The following is a 23,638-nucleotide window of genomic DNA, read 5'->3' as shown; positions in this document are numbered from 1 at the left end:
CAACAATGCTATAAAGGAGGGAATACTCTTTTATAAGGTACTTGCACTGGATTTCCCTGGTGGCACAGTAGTTAAGAATCTGCCTGTCAATGCAGGGGACACGGGTTCGAGCCCTGGTCCAAGAAGATCCCACATGCCACAGAGCAACTAAGCCTGTGCACCATAACTACTGAGCCTAAGCTCTAGAGCCCGCATGCCACAATTACTGAAGCCCGCACGCCTACAGCTCGTGCTCTACAACAAGAGAAGCCACCACAATGAGAAGCCCGCTCACCACAACGAAGAGTAGCCCCCGCTCGCCACAACTAGAGAAAGCCCGCGTGCAGCAACGAAAACCCAACGCAGCCAAAAACAGATAGATAGATAGATACATAGATAGATAGATAAATAAATAAATTTATTTATTTAAAAAAAAAAAAAATGGTACTTGCACTACCCACAAAGCCATATAGCGTTATTTCACGGTGGACTCAGAATAGTTTTAAGCATATATTTCAAACTGCAGAATAACCCCAAAAATCTTTTTAAAGAAAGGAAAGTATAATTGATATATTAAGAGAGGAAAGAAAATGGAATCATATAAAATGCTCAATTAACACCAACCAGGAAAGGCATAAAAAGAGTGGAAGCCAAGAAGAGAAAGAGAGAGAGAGAGAGAAACAAACAACAAGAACAGTGATAGACAAGAGTTACAAATATGTAGATATTAAACCAACTATATCAATAAACACAAGGGTCAAAGAAAGAGTCCCAAGATAAGTTTGAAAATATTTCAAAATATTTCAAACTAAATGAAAAGTAAAATATACAACACACCAAAACTTGTGGATTCAGAAAAAGAAGTGCTTAGAGAGAGATTTATAGCATTATATGCATATATTAATATTAGAAAAGAAGCTCTAAAACCAGTAATTTAAGCTTCCACCTTAGGAAAACAGAAAAGAGACAAATTAAAACCAAGGTAGGCAAAAGAAATAATAAAATTTAGAGCTGAAATTAAAGATATTGAAAACAAAATCTATAGAGAAAACTGATGAAACCAAAAGCTGACTCTTTGAAAAAGAATGAAATTTATAAACCTCTAGCCAGTTTCAGAAAAAAAGACACAAATTACTAATATGAGACAGAGGGAATATTACTACTTATCCCATGGACATTTAAAAGATAATAAAGGAATACTGTGAACAACTCTATGCCCACAAATTTGATAACTCAGATAAAATGGACCAATTCCTTGAAAGACACAGGCTACCAAAACTCACACAATGACAAATAGATCATCTGAATAGGCCTATATCTATTTTAAAAATTGAGTCAATAGATAATAATCTTCTAAAACAGAAAGCGCCAGGCCCAGATGGCTTCGTTGGTGAATCCTAGCAAATATAAGGAAGCAATTATCTGCAATTCTCTACAATCTGATCCAGAGGGAACACTTCCTAACTCATTCTATAAGGTTACCATTCCTCTATTACCAGACAAAGACACTGTAAATAAGGAAAGATACAGAACAATATCTGCCATGAACACAGATGCAAAAAAATCCTCCACAAAATATTAGCAAATAAAATCCAATATTGTATAAAAAGAAGTGTTCACCACAACCAAGTGGGATTTATTTGAAAATCAACTGATCTAATCCATCATACCAACAGGCTAAAAAAGAAAAACCATATGCTCCTATCAACAGACGAAATTTGACAAGATCCAACACCCCTTCATAATAAAAAATTCTCAGCAAATTAAAATTCTTCAACTTGATAATGAACATACGCAAAAACCCTACAGCTAATGTCATACTTGATGGTGAGAAACTAGATGCTTTCCTCTCTAAGATCAGTTAACAAGGCAAGGATATTCCCTTTTCACCACTACTATTTAACATCATACTAGAAGTTCTAGCTAATGCAATAAGCTAAGGAAAGGACATAAAAGGTATAAAGATTGGAAATGAAGAAATAAAACTATCTTTGTTCACAGATGACGTGACTGTCTATGTATAAAATTACAAAGAATCAATAAAAGAACTCCTAGAAACAATAGGCAATTAATAATAGCAAGGTTGTAAAATATAAGGTAAATATATGAAAGCCAATTACTTGCCTACATACCAGGAATCAATCATTGGAATTTGAAATTTTAAAAATATGTACCATTTACCTTGACATTAAAAAAATGAATACTTATATATAATATTAATCTAATAAACTATGTAGATCTATATGAGGTAAACTACAAAACTCTAATTAAAGAGATCAACGAAGACTGAAATAAAATGGAAAGACATTCTGTGCTCACTGACACAGTTTTCCTGCTCAAAACTGTTAAGATATCAGTTTTTTCCAACTGGATCTATAGATTCAATGCAATCCCAAAGAAAATCCCAGCAAGTTACTTGGCGAATATCAACAAACTGATATGCCACTGCACCATAATAAAGCTACAGTAATCAAGACAGCACAGTATTGGCAAAAGAAGAGACATCTAAATCAATGGAACAGAATAGGGAGCCCAGAAACAGATGCACACAAATGAGCAGGGCAATCCAACAGATACTCTTTTCAGCAAATGGTGCTGGAATAACTAAACATCCAAATGTAAAAGAAATGAACCTAGACACTGACCCTACATCTTTCACAAAGATTAACTCAAAATGGTCCACAAACCAAATGTAAAATTCAAAACTATGTAATTTCTAGAAGAGAAGATAGGAGAAAATCTAGATGACTTGAACTTGGAAAGACTTTTTAGATACAAACATCAAAAGTATGATTCATGAGAGAAAAAACTGATAAGCTAGACTTCATTAAAATGAAAAACTTCCACTGTGTGAAAGATAACGTAAAGAGAATGAAAAGACAAGCCACAGATTGGGAGAAAATATTTGCAAAACACACATCTGATTTGGCAGCTCCTCAAAAAGCTAAACACAGAAGTACTGTATGACCCAGCAATTCCACTCCTAGGTATACACTCAAAAGAACTGAACACAGGAACTTGAACAGATACTTAAACATCAATGTTCAATTACAGCGTTATTCACAATAACCAAAAGGTGGAAATAATTCAAGTGTCCATCAACAAATGAATGTACAAACCAAATGTGGTATGTACAAAGAACTCTTAAAACTCAATTTAAAAAATTTTAATTTAAAACGGGGGATAGATCTGAACAGATACCTCCCTAAGATATACAGATGGCAAATAAGCATATGAAAAGTTGCTCAACACCATTTGCCATTAAGGAATTACAAATTAAAACAATGATGAGGTATCATTACACACCTATCAGAATAGCTAAAATCCAAAACACTGAGAACAGCAAAAGCTGACAAGGGTGGAGCAATGGGAGCTCTCATTCTTTACTGCTCTGAATACAAAATGGTAAAAGCTACTTTGGACGACAGTTTGGCAGTTTCTTACAAAGTTAAACACGGTCTTAACAAACAATCTAGAAATCGCACTCCTAAGTACTGATATTTACCCAAATGAGTTGAAAACTTATGTCCACACTAAAACCAGCACTCATATTTATAGCAGCTTTATTCATAATTGCCAGAAACTGGAAACAACCAAGATTTCCTTCAGTAGGTGAATGGATAAACGAACTGTGGTACATCCATATAATGAAATATTTTTCAGCAGTAAAAAGAAATCAGCTTTTAAGCCACAAAAAAGACACACGAAGAACCTTAAATGAACACTGCTGAATGAAAGAATTCAGTCTGAAAAGGCTACATTTTGTATGATTCCAGCTATATGACATTCTGAAATAGACAGTACTATAGAGAGAGTAAAAACACCAGTTGCTAAAATGGTTAAGACGCTGAATTTTGTTACGCGCATTGAACCAAAATTTTATGGCGATTTCTAGAAAAAAATATTCTGTATGATACTATAATAATGGGTATATAATAACATTATGCATTTGATCAAGCCTACAGAACTGCACAACAAAGAATGATGCCTAATATAAACTACTGACTTTAGGAGATAACATACCAATATTGGTTCATCAATTGTAGCAAACACAGGCCCCAATGGAAGATGTTAATAGTAGGGGAAACTGAGGGCTGGGGGAAGTATATAGAAGTCAGTACTTCCTGCTCAAATTTCTGTAAAATTAAAATGGCTCTAAAAAATAAAACCTATTAAGTTTTTAAATGGTTCTTTTTTACATTTCCAGTATTAAGCTTTATAAAGATTTCAGACAGTAAATAACTACAGAGCAGTGCTGTCATATATATCAATTATATGGAATAATCCATAAGCTCTTCCAGAAATATGCAAACTTTAGGATTCTTAATTTTTTAAAAACTGAACTGATAGCTAAAAGGACAAGAACCCTGGAAATTTAAAATTGTACAAAGAGAAGGCAAAACATAATAAATAAATCTGTATTTAACCATTAATTTTTAGGCCAGGTTTTATTCATCAAAGGTTAATCTTCCTACTAAATGAACATTATAACTTTAAATGCCAAAACTCTTTTGAATTAATTTATAAAAATCTTGCCTACATATTAAATATTTCCTTAACTTTTTAAACAAAGTATGTTTAATAAAATGTTCTTCCTGTTTGTTAAACTGCTTTCAGCACAGTGCCACCTTTTAAAAAAATCTATTAAGGTAGATAGGGTAGTCTGAATCCACATTAAATGACCTTGGAGGATGCTTTCTGAGGTTTTGTTTATTAGTACTTTTGTGTGTTTAGTCCCCAGACAGGCTATTCTCATTACTTGCAATGATTTATGTGTCTGTTTTATAATTAAATATTGGGGAAAGGGGTGTGGCGTAAAAACAATCATGTTAGAACTTTATCATAAATGAGGGCAGGCAGGCAATGACCAGAGCTTGCAGGAGAGAAAGAAGGGAGGAAGACTTTATGATGAAATTTTATGAGATTTATATAGTAGTAATAATACACTAAAGGTCTCAAATTCAGATCAAAATATGGGTTCATTTGCTCTTTACCAATTGAAAAAAATGTGTTCTTTTCCTGCTCAGTTGTTGTAATCATCATCATCACCCAATAAGTAATAGTCAGTCTAGCTAATGTAGGTGAATCCTCAGAAAGCTAGTTTACTTTGGATAATATGTACAGTGATGGGTGCAATGAATGTTTTAGAGATTAAGTAATACCAAGAATAATTAATTCCTTTACTCAGATTTAAATTCAAATATAAATGAAAAAGAGAGAAAATAGCTCATAATCTCTGATAAGATTTCTGTTAAATATTTTATGCTTGGGCATTAAATCCCGTGAATTCTGAAAAGAAAACATTTCTGTGGATAAAAGGCATAGGAATCTTACCATCCTTCTTACTAGTAATAATGAACGACTAATATAAATACTGAGATTTATGATAATTTGGGGATACATTATAATCAAGATTATTTATTTGGATTCCAACCCTATTCCTAAAAGAATTTTAGGGTGCCTTATAAAACTATTCACAATATAATTATATGATCAAGATGAAATCACACTACTCAATTCAAAAGACAGTTATAAAGCCCCACAGATATGATCTTTCACATAACAATCAATTAAAACAAAAACCAAAAAAAAAAACCCAGATTTTTAAAATACTTTAAGAAAAGATTTTCATTATAATAAGTAAATTAAAAGTTTGATCATTATTTCAAACTGTTCTCGCCTCTTCTATAAAAGAGGCTATCTACCAGGCCACAAGTTCTATATATAAAAGTATAGAGGTAGCAGGAGTGGGCAAACTATGGCACACCAGCTGCCTATTCATGCATATATGGTTTTACTGAAACACAGTCATGCCCATTCATTCACCTATTGTCTAATTTACTTACGGTCTCTCTTTCAGACTACAATGGCAGAGTTGAGTAGTAAACAGCGACCTTACAGCACACAAAGCCAAAAATCTTTACTATCTAGCCCTCTACAGAAAAAATGTAAACATCTCTGGTAGGGTGTTAACTAAAAAAACACAAATTCAGAATAATTTAAATACAGAAATATAGGCTTCTGCTCATTAAAATACTTCTTCAAAGAGTATAATTTAATAGTATAAACAATTTAGTAGCAGTAGTACAATTCAGTAGTATTTATTTAATGTGAATGAACTTTTAAAGGCATTTTTACATATCTTAGAAGCATCCAATTAATAAACAAGGACATAGTAATAACAAATGCTTATTTTGATCCTCTAAAAACCTCTAGCTTATTGGTCTAGACTTGAGTTACTATAATAAAAAGGTAAAATTTTTATATTGCTATTTTCAAAAATATTTTACCATTTTCAATTTATATTTGCCACGTATAAATTTGTGAAAATTAGTTGTTTTAATGTGAATGGAATTTCAATGTAAAAAATAAAACTATAAACTAAAACCTAAAATTGCTATGTATAGCCCAGGCTATCCATATTCACTTCTTTAAAAAAAAAAAACTCACTATTTATAAAAATAAATGAATTTTCCCCATCTATCTGATTTCATTTTGAAATCAAATCCCCATACACCTTTTCCAAAACATGTTTCACCTTTAAGAAGTTATTGTTATATGTATATGTATAGCTGATTCACTTTGTTATAAAGCAGAAACTAACACACCATTGTAAAGCAATTATACTCCAATAAAGATGTTAAAAAAAAAAGTTATTGTTTAAGATGAAAAATAGCAGAATAAATGCCTAAAATAAATAGTAAAAAAAAAAAAAAAAAAAAGTCCCTTCACCTGGACTCACCAATAGTTAACATTTTGCCACATCTGTTTTATGTATGAATTTAAGTATAGTACTGACTTCATGAAAATAATTCATCATGCACCTCCTTTAAGAGTAAGGATATTTTCCTATATACGTGGAACAGCATTATCACACTTAATAAATATTCCATAGTATCATCAATATCAAGTCCATATTCAAGTTTCCTCAAATATCCTAAAAATGACTTATGAAGCTTTTTAAAAAATCCAGCATCCAGTCAAGGTTCACATACATGACCAATTTCTGAGAGACAAGGGCCAAATTTTTCTTTAAACAGTCTTTTTGTGTATACTATCTTCTCTCTTCTTTCCGAAAACTTGTTCTCTGGAAAAGCTGTAGGAACACAATTTCCCCAGTACTTTCCTGCCAGAACCATTCAGCAATGGAAAGGTATTGGGATGATGGTGGGGAGGAAACTGAATTTCCAATTATCTCAGTAGATTCTGTTTTCGCTATGAAAATATCTAGAATGAAACTGCAATTTTATCACAGCTGATTTCATTTTTTATAAATATATACCTAGCCAACATTCATTGATCATCAAGTGAAAAGTCTTGTGACTAAGACATGCCAGGACTTAAGAAATTAAGCTTTAATACTGTTATCACTAATAACTTAATAAGAATCATGAATAACTATCCAAATACTATATCTTATAAAAAGAAACAATATTTTCTAAAAGTCTAAAGCGTGCTCTTTACTGGTCACTGAAAAAAGCCAGTTTTAGAAGACAAAACATACTTTTTTAAAAAATTGTAGTCAATTTTTATAGTTCACTAAGTTAAATAAAGTTTTAATCATCCCATAAAAAGACTGAATAGCTTGCATATTATGCCCATGCACTAAGAAACCGACATCTTTGGCAATTTGTTTCAAAATTTTCAGGCTTTTACTAAAGTGCAAAACTTATATTTTGAACAATGCTTTATTATACCATTATAAAAATATGTACTTCTGAATAACATGAACCACAAATTTTTTATTATTAATATAATTAAAGTATATAAATATTTTCAAATTCTTTCATAATTTATTTAATCTTAAAGTTCAAATTGGAGCAATTTTTGACTACTAAGCTGCCTGGGAAATTGAGATTTCCAATGGGAATACTGTCAAATTTATAAAAACAAAAAGATCAGTATTCTAGTGATTCATTTCCAATATATTCTCTATATTGTTAATTATGGCTGAACTCAGAGTATTTTCCAGTGTAAATTATACACAAGGCTTAACAAATAGTGACCTAAATCTGCAATTGCCTTCACAGAAACCAATGAAAAATCTATACACAGCAATGAAATTGGCATGCAAATAAAAGAACTGTCAAGACATGTATCCCTAAAAATAAGCCTACAATAACTATTTTAAAGGCTGTGTGTGGTCTCACCCATATATTTTGGCAAGATGCATTTTCTCCAACCACAGCTAGATTCATCCAAATGCAGTGGCACTGGAGAGCCTCTGTCTCACCTGTCAAAGTTGAAGAACGTTGTTCCAAAGACCACCATGAGTCCATGGAGAAAAGCCACAGTGCTACAGCTGTTATTGATAAGCAGTCTCTTAAGGAGAAAATACTTCAAACAATTAAGCAAATCATCCTTAATAGAGATATAGACAGATAGACAATATATTAATGTTTAAATGGTGAGATGACAAATACCATGCCAGGTCGGAAACAGTGACAACTTATATATTGGAATACTAAGGAATCTTTCATAAGTAACACTAACTTAATAGTCTTTTCTATCCTTTATCTAATACAATTTCTATACATTATTTACCAATTCAAAAAACTATTGTTTCCCTTATTTAAATATTTAAAAACCTCCCTTATAAAACCTCAAAATTCATCTAAATTACTAAGGTACTAAATTCATCAAAATTACTAAAGTCTGACAGTTAAGAGCACAAAAGATTAAGACTTAAAAACAGAAACCTAAATATATTAAAACCTGATTTATTTTTTAGAAGATATCTTTGTATCTTTTTCAACCACATTATAAAAGCAGTTTTCTGCTTTAGATTAACCCCCCTTTTAGTAAAGCATATAAACTGGTCAGGTAAGCTATAGGTAGGTTAAGATAAATAAAAAGAAAGAGCAAGAAAAACAATTACTTTGAAAAGAAAAATGCTTCAGTGAACAATTCAAGCCCCATCTCAAACCTGGCAATAAAAAACAACTTAAAGCAAAATGTAAAGAAATATACCTGGCTGGGTGAAAAGTTTAAATAATCGTGATAAACATCCCATAATTTAACTTATTTTTCCTACTAGATGACAATGTCCTCGAACCCTATATAATACTGCAACAATTCAATCAAAAAAGAAAAAGGGTGCCCTTTTGTGCCTTTTCCAGGAAAGTGAATATCCAAAAAGTTCTCATTATAAGAGAGTTTCACCTACAAACAAGTCCCATAGCACAAAGGCTCCAATGTACTATGATGTCCCACACTTCCATTTACTATATACTCTAAGTACAAAGGTTCCAAAAAGATTAGTTTCACTTTTCCCTAGATATATTTAGTATGTTAACTAGTATAGCTGGGATATTATTTTCCTTTGGTTTTGTCAGTAGCATGTCTGATATAAATTTTATTAAGTGGCAGTATATGTAACATTGCATTGTGGGTAGTAGTTTCCTGCTTTACCCTAGCCACATCCTCAGCTGTCATATGAGCATGTTTCCCATATTTTCTGCAAGTTCTCGACTTTTTTTTCTTCTTAGAAAAATGACAGCAGTAGAAGATGAATTGTTCTAATAATTATAAGAAACATGAATTATTTATACAGTTACATTAAACAAGTATGGATCACTGTGTACTTTGAAAAACAGTCAAAGGGAGAAAAAAGTAATCCTCATAATTAAAGGGCTAAATTCATGTGAAACAATGTTAAAGTAAATTAACACAGAGGAAGGAATTAAAAAATGTTAAAAGAAAAAATCTCTGTAATCAGATGCCAATACCATCTAACAAATGAGGTGTACTATAACAAGATATAACAATGATTTGCCTTGAATGTTAGAAGCTTCAAACCTGTTACGTATTCATTAGTGAAGATTAATGTCAATATCCCCTACTAGAACCTTAAGAATCTACTTTGAGATTTTATAGAAATGTCAAAACAGAGAAAGAGAAACCAAAAAAGCCTGGAGGAGAGAGGGAAGAAAGGGGGAGGAGTGGAAGGGGAGAGAGTAGGGGAGAGAGGGAGACACAAAAGTTAACTACTTTCTCTTTTGGCATCCAACTTCCACATTATCTCACATTAGACAGAGAGCTGCTAATAATAACCAAATGAAGTTGTTCAAACAATCATGGATATGGTAGTGCTTTGGGTTTTTACAAAATTTAAAGAAACTGAGGAGAAAAACAAAGAATACTCTGATTACAAAAAATACCACTTTTTTTAGTATATATATACATACACACACACATATATATGTAAATTTTTTAAAGTACCACAAAATAATACCTTGTACACACATACAACCACACGTGTGCGCAGCTGTGAACATGGATATATACCTCATTAAAATAAGGAAGTGGAATTAAATCTCTCATAGTCATCCTAATTTAAAATAGCAATAAAATTATACATATTTTACTATTGTAAAAATTTTTCAAAGCATCAATACAAGGCCCAATAAATGCTACGTAAGTCTCAATAGCTATACATCAAATCCAAAAAAAATTGTCACATACCAAGTTGAAACAATAAATTAAGAAAATTCCTTGCTAAAACCTCATAATCAATGAGAACATTTTAAGCCAAAGTAGGATTTCTACAATTTATAAAATCCCTACATCAAACCTATTTTGCTTCTATTGTTTTCAATTAAAAGAAAAACAGAACAGCAACAAATATAAGTTTAAAACAATCAAAAAAAAATAGAAATGGGCACAAGACTGATATTGATAAAACTACTGTATTATAATAGGATCATTAATTCAGAAAATTAAAAAATGATTCAAAAGGTAACAATGAAGATATATATGTAGCATTTAAAACATTATAGTCTTATACCATATAACAATATACAATATAAAAAATTCGACCAATGTTGACAAACTTATTAAATACAAGGCAATGGGAAAGCAAATAACTAACTTCTTTACTTTTTGTGAAATTGTTTGCAAGTTCAAAGCTATATTTCATTTCCATGGCATTATAATACATAATTTATACAGCAGACTTAAACTCGATACTTACTTCAACATAGCAAATACTAATATATCCCCTAAAAGAATGAAGTTTTGAGGGTCTTTAAAAAACCAAAAAAACCCTGTGGTTTGCATTTCTGATTTTAAGCATAATTAAGAGCTTCATCTGCAGTGACTTTTCTGAGTCAGTCTCTCTTCAACACATGTGGTAAGCTATTTCTAATGAAACAGACTGTCAATTATCAAATATGTACCAGTTATCACTGTTGTTTTTAAATTTTTACCACAAAGTAATATTTGCTCCAAAGAGGATAGATTTTCAATTTTTAAAAAGAAAAGAAGTATATGTATGTATGTACGTATGCATGTGTTTGTGTGTGTGTGGATAGTGAATATACAAACTTTAAAGCGCATGACTTCACTACTTTCTCCTGCCAGAATTCGATGGGCCTCACACAGAACAGAAAGGGCATATTCAACAATATCTATTAAACTCTTAAGCAATAAGAGTGATTACCCTGACCCAAAAATTATGTGCAGGAGGGTTACCTGCAAAAACAGAACAAGCAGTTAAGAGACACATAGATGTTAAAACTTATTCAAATACACATACAGTTAATTTGGAGGGCCAAAGTACACTTAATAAAAACAAAAAATTTTAAGGGAGAAAATATTTAGCAAAAAGTTATAAGATGTCAGCAAATCCAAACGCAGAAACTGAAAACTCACTCTGAAAAAAGAAAAGCATTTACTTAGCAGACTACTAAATTTTTTCAATTGCCTGATTCTGCTGCTATTGTATGTGCATATGGAACTATGTTTGAAAATTCCACAAATTATATAGACAAAGCCCTCCTTTAACTTACTTTTAGATATTAATTAGAGCTACAGATCCCACTGTACGCCTTATTTATGAAAAAGAATCAATGAATAAATTTTCCCTTTTGCATGAATAACTGCATGTTAAATGAAAGCTTTTACTTTTCAATGTAAAACCTGTTTACATACACAATGAGGCACGATAAATCTGTATTTTAAATAAAACACTAAAACGTATTTCTGGTTTTTTATCACTAAAAATTTATTATGGAAAAGTTCTAGATATTTGAATAATAAAGGATTAAAGTCATTCCCATGTCCTCCCAGTGTATTTTGGGCAAATTATTTTTTTGTAAGAAACTTATGAACACATTAGTACATTTATCTTTATCGAATGTAAACCAAAAGCAGATAATGAACTGTGCTAGGATGACCATACGAAGGGGTATTTTGGCTCTTACATCCTCCTCAGTATTTCCCAGTCCTTACCCCATTATACACCCCAAATAATGTTTTGTAATTCACTGTCTCCGCCCACCCTCCCACTCATTTACTTCATGCCACTCCTGGTTACTATCACACTAGGAAGAAGTCTAACATGCAAATTCAGAGTGGCGTGGATAAATGGCAAAAAAATGCCTAGAAAATTGGTCTGTTCAGCTTTATAATTTTTGCTGAAAAATACCCCATCGCTCTCAACTGATGAAAACAGGAAGCTCTATTCATAAATATGAAATTCTCTGCCTATGATATATAATCATCCTAATAAGAAAATGAGTTCTATACATACATGTCCAAAGGGGCAAAAAAGGAGATAGTTTCCCAAAGATGTTTCCAATTTTCTTCTGAATCAGAATTAGCAAATCGAGACGACTAACATACTCTGTGTGCATTATTCCTTACTACACACAGCATTTTGTAATTTATTTCAAAAGCTTCTATTATAAACAAAAAATACAGCTTCTGTTAACCCACTCCATTCTGAGCTTAGAAAAATCAATAACACTGAACAATCTAAGTTACAACATAAGAATTTTACTTTATATTTGTATAAGACTTGCTATCAAAGACTCTGTTAAAGTTAATATCCAAGTAAACTATACAAAGAGTATACAAAATGAGTATATTTCCTTGAAAAATAAAAATTATTACAAACATAAAGAAAACTAAGATTCATCCAATAAACTATGCTACAATTTTTGCTATTCATTTTTATAAGATACTCAAACTAGCCATGAGATAAAGGTAAACATAACACAAAAGATACTAATTATATTTAATCTTTATTGTAGGAGCCGGCACCTAATATTGATCATACATAAACTAGACAGACATGATTTAATATTTGTAAAGGAATCCCCAGACTAACACTTTCATGACAGCCAATTACAGTCAAGCCCAGCAAGCAGTTTGCAACCAGACCTTAAGAAAGGTAAACTTTTTTACAATGAGTTACAGATTCATGAGTTTAAGAAGACAAGAAAAAGAAAAACAGAAGGACTCCAATCACCCAGCAAATATGAAGCAGACCCCAGAATGTGATACAATCCAAAGATGTAAATTATTGTAAATCATCACTGTTGTTCAGGATTTCACACACAGCCTCTTGAGCCAATTTTGCTCACTTTTCCACAGACACAATAATGAACTAAATAAAAGGAGGAGGCACAAAAAGTAGGGGTGGGGGGATAGAAAGGAAAGCCCACAACAGCAGAGTTCTGCTCTACAAACGCTTAACCTTACAGGAGTTTGGGCTCCTTCAGCATTTGTATTCTATCCAAATCCTCATGAGTCACAAAAATTAAAAAGCTATATCCTTCTGGATGCCAGGAAGGGCCTTACCACAAGCCTTTTGTCAGAGAGAGAGAGAGAGAGAGAGCATGAGCAAGGGGGGAAAGCCACAGTGGTAGGCAGTCCCACTTGACTGTGAGTACTATGAGGTCACAAACCACATGATTCTGTCTCTCCAGTAATAGTGCTTGCAAAAAAAAGGAGTTTGAAAGCTTTTGCTTTTTTGGATTGTGTGAATGCTTCATTCGCCTCACAAACAACCACAGAACCACAAGTGCGGTGCAAACTTTCTCCAGGAGGACAGCAAGAAGTCTCTGGTTTTTAAATGGTTAATCTCCGCAGGTCACTACCAGCCACCGAGACCAACAGAGTCAGTGAGTGCTCTCTAACCACAGTCTATGCAGTAATAGTAGGTCCTTCCAATATTTGCTCATTCTCTTTTTGTTTTGTTTCCTTGCTTTTCACATGTTACCAGCTACATAATTTCTTGACAGAAAAAAATAAATATCAAGTCTATGTACTGCAGGCATACTGTAAAACTAAAACAAGGTTTGGGTATGGTTTGTGTTTTCAGTTTAAGGCTGCAAGCAGAATTTACAACAGAGGGTACAAGTTCTATCTGAAAATAAAAGGAGGGACTATGGCATCAAACAGCCTCTTCAGCACAGTGACACCATGTCAGCAAAACTTCTTTTGGGGTAAGTGTTATCATATTTTAAAATCCTATAAGAGATGAACCTGTTAAACATAAAGGTATGTTTCTCGGATAAACTTGCTAGCTTTGCCAGCTAACATTATATTAAAGATCATAATGATGCTATTTTGTTGCACTAAAAGTTGAAAAATGAAATTGCTGTACAAATTTGCTTTTGGCATCTGTAACTTATCTACTTCTCGGACTAATGACTTGAAATAGAAAAAATTAAATTATCTCACATTAGTCTAAATGTTTTCTAGAGCTATAGAAATGAGGTAGTTGAAACAGTAAAGGAAAGTTTAATATTCTCATTAACCTTCACTGCAATAAAATTAGAGACTAAATTAATCAAAGTATTGTGAAGTATTCACTCCGGCAGCTCCCAATATTTGAGCAAACTTTTAAAAGGAAGCAATTTTACAAAATAACAGACCACAGAATTATCTTGACATTATACTCTACTATGTAAAACAGAGAAATAAACCTGCAGTATAACTTACATTTTAACCAGCTCAACTACAAGAAATCTACTTATAATTTTAGACTGCATCATAAGATATCTGCACAAGTTTGTTTCTAAACAACTTTACATAACTGAAGCATATATTCAACTGAAATAAAATTATGATAAGTATGTAATAGCCATTTTTAAAAGATCTTTATAGTTGCCCAGGATATCCAGGATATTATAAAGCTCACAGAAGTCGTCAAAAACTTACATGCAATCATAACTTTCTATACAATTTTAGTTTACATCTACACACTATTATCCATAAGTAGAAATTGTTATAAACATAGCAAACATTAAAACGTCTAGGATTCTTTTAATCATATTCTTTGACCTACCAAAATGAGTATCGTTTAGTCTCATAAAAAAGAAAACTCTGTGAGGATACTCTGCATGATTTAAAAGAGCCATACCAATTAAGTCATGCTGGACTTTAAAAGAAAACAGGCATAATAAGGCATAATATAGTATTAATATTTAATTTCAAGTTAGTGTTAATACACAAAAGTAAACTACTTCAACATTCATCAGCTAAGATGGTATTATAGTAAAATATCTTAACACTCACAAGATTTTCTTTATGCTGTCCAACATGTTCTACAAGGCAAGTTTATAAAATTTTCTTTTATCCTTTAAAATAAATCCTTTTGCTGTGTATACCTGTATTAACTTTGCTTTATAACTTACAACTAACGATTGGAGTTTCTTTTACTCCTCCTACTTCACACATTTTAACTGGCTACCAGAGGATCAGTCTTAGTTTCAGTCAAAGAGAAATAATTAAACCTGAAGGAGAAAAAAGGTTTCTCTTAAAAGGGTGAGGAAATATACTATGTATTTTACAAAAAAAAATGTAAAATTGCTGTAGTGACTCCCTCAATAGTTCTAAGTGGGCCCCCTCAGTTATAACACATACAATACAGTAATCACAGATTATTTTTTTAATTTAATGGAAGGTAATAAGCATTACTGTAAAAATTTCTGCATTAAGGAAGCAGAACATACACAACTAGACTGCATTAACAACCCCTATTATAATTATAGCTCATACATGGAAACTTTTGCTGTTCCCACCCAAGAGAAGAGGGGAAAAAAATGCTTAAAACTATTGTTATATGGAGGGATAACTTGAAACAGCATCTCAAGCAGTTAAGTTACTCTTCACAATGTCACTCTATTTTTAAAAGAATAATAATTTTTCAAACCAGATTGGGAACACAAATTTCAAGGACTATTTCAGCATTAGATGTAAAGTTACTAATATAGTCACAAAGAATATGTTAAAATGTTCTTTATTCTGTCATATGAGGGAGTGTTACATTTCTGTGACATCCTTAGTAACTATTTCTACAGTAAAATTTTCAAAACTTGACCCAGTTTCAAAGAGGCATGATAATGAATTAAATAATCTTCTATCACATCACATATTTTTATACATCATAACTAAGTCTTCCTCTTCTGAAAAGTGGAATTTACCCTCTCCCACTCCCAAATAGTATTTGAGAGCCTGGATAGAGAACATAAGATGAACCCACTACATGGGACTAATTACAGGTGGGTGGTGGACATAATGTATAGGTTATCATCACACATTTCCCCCTTCTGGAATCTATCTGAAGTCTGAAACCTCACTTCAGGCTTTAAATTCTTAAGTAATTGATTATCAAAACAACCTAATGAAATGTCAAAAGTATTTGCTCCAATTTTGTAAAATAGTTTTAAAAGTTCAGGCTCTTCTAGGTAAGGGACAAAAGCACACGCTGACCAACTGCCTCACCTCAAAATAATGAGTGAAAAGAGTGTGTGTGTGTGTGTGTGTCTGTGTGTGAATTTTCAATATGCACTACTCAAAATCTGTCCATTATTTATCATAAATGAAGTCTGTTAAAATGAATAGATGTAACTCATGGAGTATCTTACCATTAAGAACTTATTTACGAAAATATATCAGCTGACAGACTAAATTTCTACATAAAACCTTTGTAACTGACCGTAGTGCCCGACTGAACGTGATGTGTGAAGACTGATTTCCAAAACAATACTTGTGGTCCATATCAATGATAGTGATTTTATAGTTTTAAGATTTAACAGCGACAAAGTGTCACAACTTGCTTCTAAAATAAGAGAGCTAAATTCCAAAATCCAGGGAGATGATTTAAAAAGAGCATACATAGAAGACCACTCCCATTAAAAGCTAACAATGTCGATGCAATTTCCAAAGACTCTTATTATGTATTATTTAACATTATAGTAAATAATCATAATTTTACATGAAAACTGGTAAAGATTTCACTTTTAAACATTAAAAATATTTTAGAATGTAGAAGATTTAAAACAAATCACAGAAAAATATCGTTAGTCTATATAAATCTCTTGATAGTCTCTAAATCACAAGAAAGCATGAAATATACATGGTTACATTATGATATACTTTAGTTATTTTAAAAGAAGAAAAAATTAATCTCTTCAATTACACCCTTCAAACTAATCACTGATAGTTTGACTTGTTTAAATCAGTCATGCTAAAGTTAAATTCAGTAAGATAGAAATGTTCCAGTTTGTTAAAAGAACACTGAAATATTTGATGGTTAAATAAACTGCAGAGGGGGGAAAAAACTAACTCATTGAAGGCACTAAGATTTTATCAAACACACAGAATTAATCTTTATTGAATAGAACCATTCACAAATCAAAACTCACTGTACTTCAGTACTTTTAAGCAGCGCTAATCAATTACAAACCTTTTCTAGTGCTTCAAAACTCATGTGCTTTCAATTTTATACACTGGTGGTCCTCAAGTACTGTATTGGGGCTGAGTTAAGACATTCTGTATCACAACTTTTTTTTTCAACAAATATTCATCTAGAGGGCTTTTTTTTTTCCTCTCAAGAGCTGCTCACATGAAAACTGTGGTAATATTTTTATACTGTACTTCTTTGTTGAAGCAAAAGGTTAGGGGTTACCTAAATACCTCAACTGTATATACGAAAAAGGGAAAAGGTAAGTATTCATATAAAAAAATCCAATGGGACTGGATTATTTATTTTTGCATTTCCTATGATTAATGATGCACCCATGCATACTCGAAAACTGATGGCAAAACAGGGTAACATCTCAAACTCCTCTCCAAAGCATACAAATACCAACCTTCGATGCTGTTCTAACCCCTGTTGCAAGATACTAAAATGTGACAACTCTAAGTCAATAGTGAGGTCATGCAAATCTCCTCAAAAGCATTCATTGCAAATGCAATTAATTACCTAACAAAAGTCTACAGAGATATTTTTACATAAGGGATTCACTGGAACAGTCTACCTCTACAGTGTGTCTCTGTAAAAATAATACACATATGGTCAAACAGACAAATACCTTCAATATGAAAGAATCCTTCCTACAAACAATAAACCTGTAAATGTGACAAAGCGTAACTATTTTTTCTAGTTCTCTGCCATGCAAGATTTATTAGTAAATGGGTGCTAACAAAACCAATGCTAATTTAAGCAGTCTTCCCACTAGGTTACCCAAATGCACTACCTTTTTCTCCTATACCAATGAATTCCACTGAAGATAAAACTTCATCCAAAAAAAAAAAAAACCTGTCATTAGCTTCCCATAATAAGGATAACAATAAACTCCATATTCAGTATTTTCTAAAGAGCAAAATATTCTAAGCTGTCTAAAGTATATGGAAATTCTTCATGAAATAGGAAATATTTAATGTTTCAAAACAAATCTTTAGGAAAGGAAGTCTCACATAATGAAAATATACACCTTGATACCATCTATTGCCATTTCAAAGTTTATGGAATTCAGTGGATATGTATTTTGATTAATGTATTACAATTCAAAAAAATAATGGGGAAATTCTATACCTTATTCAAAGGGAGTTTACTTACAATTTTAACCACAGTTGACCACAAGCTTTTGTCCATTTAACAGCAAGCACACATACATTCCCACATAATTTTTTAAAGATCTGTATAGCAGCTGAGATTAAATGCTCTTTTATTACATTGTATACAAAATCTTCATCTTATGTTGAATTCTTAGGAATTTCTCCCCTTTGTATTATTTACTAAGGATGTAGGATTCAACTTTGGACAGTGCTGAATGTAAGCAATACCAAATCAATCATTTCGGGTGTTTATCGTTGTTGTTGAACAGGATGTTAACTCTAAAGCATATTTTTTCATAAATATGCTGTCTTATACGAATAAAAACCTCATCATTCACCATTATATGTTAAGATAATTCCCAAATAAAATGAGCTGTAGAATTGAGTCCAGATAAGCATTTAATACTTGCAGTGAAAAAGAAATTCATTATTGATACACCTCCTATAAGTACTCTTTATTCTTGTTAATACTCATAAATCCAACATCCAATATGTAGTCCAGGACTAAAAATCATACCGAGTGCGATTTTGCCTCTAATTAAGTGATTTTCAATTTTTAAATCAACTGCCCACAAAACAAGGAATTCTGCACCATATAGACATATATTAAGTGAATGCAATTTTAATGATGTTTAAGATATTTTAAAATTATTATATTGATGTCAGAAAATTTACCAAGTTACATTATTCTCAGACATGTATTTAAGATTATGGTGGCAATTAGTTTAAAGACTGTTATCTGCACTACTTCTACTGCCATCCCTTAAGAAATTATACATAAGAGTTACATTAGAGAAGTGAGACTCTAACAAGGTACATCCAAGTACCCTGTGCAAGGCCAATAATTTTTACCACAAAATCAAAAAAATTAATTTTATTTTATACTTTTCAGTCTTCATATCAATGGTGTCTACTGAAATCATTATACCCTCAACTATAAAAATATATTTACATAAAAGACTTAGCTAAAAACTCAAACATTTAAATACACATTTTCAGGTTCACGAAAATCATATGAACCATGAGTGTGCCAGACTTTGTTTATACATTCCTTATTGTTAGATATTCCTTGTAGTCAGGTATCTTACAACTAAATCCGTTTTGTGGTTCAGTTAAAAGCAAAACCCCCCCCAAAAAAAGGGAAATAAAGGAAAAATGCTAGCCAAATCACAATAACAATCAGTAAGGTTCTAAGGCATGTATATGCAGTCTTTCTTTGGAAAAATTCGAATAATGAAGTTGCGGTATTCCACAGAACTGTCTATGGACATGGACATATTTTTATACAGAAGCTAAATATTTGCCACGTAAATACAACTTCAATTTCTTTCAATTATGAAAATTTTAATATGTAGTATATGAATTTACCTGTGCATATGAATGCATACACACAAGTGACTAGAGAAACTTGGGATAATAACTGTAAACCAGGAAGAAAACAATTGTAAATTAGTTAACTGAGGCATCGTTTGCAGTTCTATTGGAAAGATAATCAATTACTTTTTGCATGTATACTAACAGAGAACTGTTAATCTGTAAAACCAACAACAGAGATTAGGCATCTGTTAGGGTATACAAGATTAAAATAATCAAAAACTGTACTTGTAAAACACAAGGACATTATTTTCCAGTTATAAACTTAAATTAAAAACTGGTATCAGTTAAACAAATTATTACAGTTCACAAGGGAAAATACGAATGTAATTAATCTGCTAACAGATACCTATTTACATACATTATCTCAAAGAACAACTCTGGCTTGAAGCTAAACAGGTGTATTTTCTGTATATTTACTCATTGCCCATATAACCTAGGTAAACAAGTTAAATGAGGCATTGTGATTTTTAATTCGGTTATTTCATTTTGATAGTAATAATTATAATTAATTTTATTTTTAAAGTTTTCTACTGAAGTTCCCAATTTAAACTTCAAATTGCCAGATAATCTTTAAGTGGAAAGGTATCATCATTTCTACCAAATGATTAAGAATTACTTAAATGGATCTAAACAAAGTGAATTCACTATGAACCTGAAAAGAAAAAAGTGCTGTATTTTACAATTAATATTTATCTCATTGGTTTCACAGTAGTAGTGTAATTTGATGCCAGAATTAGACACAAGAGTATGCAAAAGTTACAGGGTACGTGTTCCCTTTAATCAATAATAACTTTATTATAAGTTTTGTAAACACACCTTAAAGAAAACCTATTTTTTGAAGAAAAGTGAATTCTCACTTTGTTTTATAAACTTCTGTCAGATTACAGAAATCTGCAATATTATACTACCACAGAAAGAAAACTTCTTTATGCTAATAGTCTACATTATTATCAATCACTGTGTTTTCCATAAAATGTATAAATGTAAAAATATACAAGCATTTCATACTAAGGACCTTAGCACCCGATTCAAAAATATTAAGACACTATAAGAAGATATCTATGAGAAAGCTTCCATCAAGACAGTACCATCCTAATATCAGGCAAGATAACTGGTTACAAAAGGTAATCTAGCAAGATTAATTTTTACTTCTCATGAAACTTGTTAAGCTTTTAGGTAATTCGTCTTTTGACAAAATGCAGAAAAAACCGCTACTGCTCTTACAGAGTTCAAAACAAAAATTAAAATATTTAAGAAGATAATCCATAAAACAGATATACTTAGTTACAAAGACAATGTACTACAGTATGTTCGTAAAGCAATATAAACATGAAAGTCAATGTAATCCAAACCTTTGATCATTAATCCAACCTTCTCTTCATAGGAGAAACTCCTCTTTTTCATATTATTAAAACTCCAGTGTTAAACAGAATTCTTTACATTCCCTCAGTTGTTAAAACTAAACACACATAATATATTCTATTTTAGGAGGAAAATATAACATTTTTAAAACTTTCTACCACAAGTATCCAATTTATTTTAAAAATACTATTATCTAAGCTAGATCAAGACAATCGGTATTGTCAGAACATCACTCTTGATTTAGTAATAAAGATTTAACAATATATTTCCCATATACTATGTATAGGCAAATTGCAGAATATTTTAGTGCACCAACAGGACCAAAGAAAACACATACGGAGATTTATTTTTAATTATCATTCACAAGTATCTAGAAAGAAAATTGAGACATATGCTGATTTTTAGCTTATTTTTATTTTTATAAATGTTCTTACTTTTCAATGTAATGATAAATCGGAATATATCAAGAGATACTATAACTATTTTTTAAGAGAGCAAAATATTTGGCTTAAATTGCTACATTATTTCATTATTAAATGGTTAAACCATTCTATATATGTTTATATGTGTAAAAGTCATTTTTACTCAGACATGTTCAAACTATTTTCTTGGCTATGAAATGAAATCATGTGCTCCAACAAATAACATAGTATTTTTGATAAAGTATTTATGTACAAAGTAAATATATATTACATGTACAAAATGATAAGCGATTTTCTATAATGAAACTAATATATGTAACTCAAATTCTCCACTTTGATTTAAACCTTATTCAGCCAAATACACGGTCAATTCATTGTGTTTCCATGATCAAAAAACATCTAATACCCTGAATGCTGTTTTAAAGGAAACCTTAAGAAAAATTATCTTATTATTGTAAGCTGACAGAAAGGAATTTTTTGAAAAGTAGCTGTGAAAAGTGTGTGATCTGAAAACTTACATATGAACTTAAAACTTACATACTCAAACATATGAAATGAACAAGAAAACAGCAAACAAATGGCATAAAATAAAAACTCTACCTAGCAACAATACCACACTAAGAAGTCAACCCTGAGCATAGGAGAAACACATACGCTTTTTTAAATAAACGTTCAAATGCAAACTTGCATTTGAACATTTTGAACAGATAACATTCCAGTGATTACAGAATTTTCTTCTAAACTGGCAAGACTAAAAAGAATCACATCTAATTCCTAATTTTGCAATTATAATGTCTGATACTTTCTTTAATCATAAGACTACCATTTATTCTAAACTGGCTGCAAAGGCTTGCCCATTTCATTTTTCCTGTACGTACCTCTTCCTTATCAATTATGGTGTATCTTCAGCATTCGGAGAAGAGAAAAAAAAAGCTTCGAACTTTAACAAAGTTTAAAACATATCATTAAACCAATATTCACAGGCTACTGTAAAAATATTCATTTCTAGAAGGCCAGAAAATCTTGCTTTTTTTAAGCTGACGCATCTACACATAGAAAGCAACTTTTAGTAAGTTCTTTTGCTACGCCATAATGATCTGCTCCAAAAACTCAAGGGTACCTAAAACAACGGGCTACCTGTTCTAGCCATGCTTAGGAATGTGTCCAAATCATTTTTATTGATTTAACCTTTATAGGAATGCTACATATCCTCAGAGCAAAACATTTTGAATGTATTTATAATATGATACACTTCTGAGAAACCATGAAAAAGAAAGCTAAAAACAAATCTAGATACTCCTCCACTCTTGGTTGTTATGGGTTTACTTTTGTTTACTTTAAACACTATCAACAGACCTAAATATTAAATAATTTTATTTAGGAAAACTTACTTTGGCACCACTGGAAGTAGAAATTAAAAATTTATTTTGGAAAAATAAAAGTGCATTTAAATAAATTCTAACTTTAAGAAACAAAATGCCTGACTTGACAATGATGTCACATCTACAAATTTTAACAGATTCTAAATACTCCTTTTATACTCTAGTTACACATTAATCATGGAACCTACAAACATATCAAACTTAAAGAATTTAGTCCTTATTGAATAAACTAGGTTGTACTGTAGTTTACATTCTGAGAGTTTACAGAGAAAGTTCTGTGTTGCCTATCTCTCTAGCTTTCTGCAAGTGGTACTTTATTAATGGCTTCGGCAGCTAATGCCTGCATTAGTTATGTTTGCCAAATAATAATTCACAATATTATGCTTCCTCACATTATGGTTCATCATTCGTTAACTTGAACCTCACCTCTAAAGAAGTTATACTTTCACTGCAAACTGTTCTCTTAAAAAGGCAAACAAGTTT

General features: G+C 31.5%; 2 protein-coding genes across 7 annotated transcripts in view; one reads left to right on the top strand and one right to left on the bottom strand.

Annotated features, from left to right (window-relative positions):
• The window catches only part of SUPT3H (SPT3 homolog, SAGA and STAGA complex component), a 423,773-nt gene that overhangs the window by 359,953 nt on the left and 40,182 nt on the right, over positions 1-23,638 (bottom strand).
• RUNX2 (RUNX family transcription factor 2) overlaps positions 13,749-23,638 on the top strand; it is a 282,428-nt gene continuing 272,538 nt past the window's right edge. For all 6 annotated transcript variants that reach the window (XM_036869865.1, XM_036869864.1, XM_036869863.1 and 3 more), the window contains exons 1-2: positions 13,749-13,886; positions 14,087-14,210. In XM_036869865.1, coding sequence (XP_036725760.1) covers positions 13,749-13,886; positions 14,087-14,210 — 262 coding nt within the window. The remainder of the gene's footprint in view (positions 13,887-14,086; positions 14,211-23,638) is intronic.

Source organism: Balaenoptera musculus, chromosome 11 (assembly GCF_009873245.2).
Source record: "Balaenoptera musculus isolate JJ_BM4_2016_0621 chromosome 11, mBalMus1.pri.v3, whole genome shotgun sequence".
Lineage (NCBI taxonomy): Eukaryota > Metazoa > Chordata > Mammalia > Artiodactyla > Balaenopteridae > Balaenoptera > Balaenoptera musculus.
Note: the sequence above shows the minus strand (reverse complement) of the source record. Positions and strands in the feature narration are given on the sequence as shown.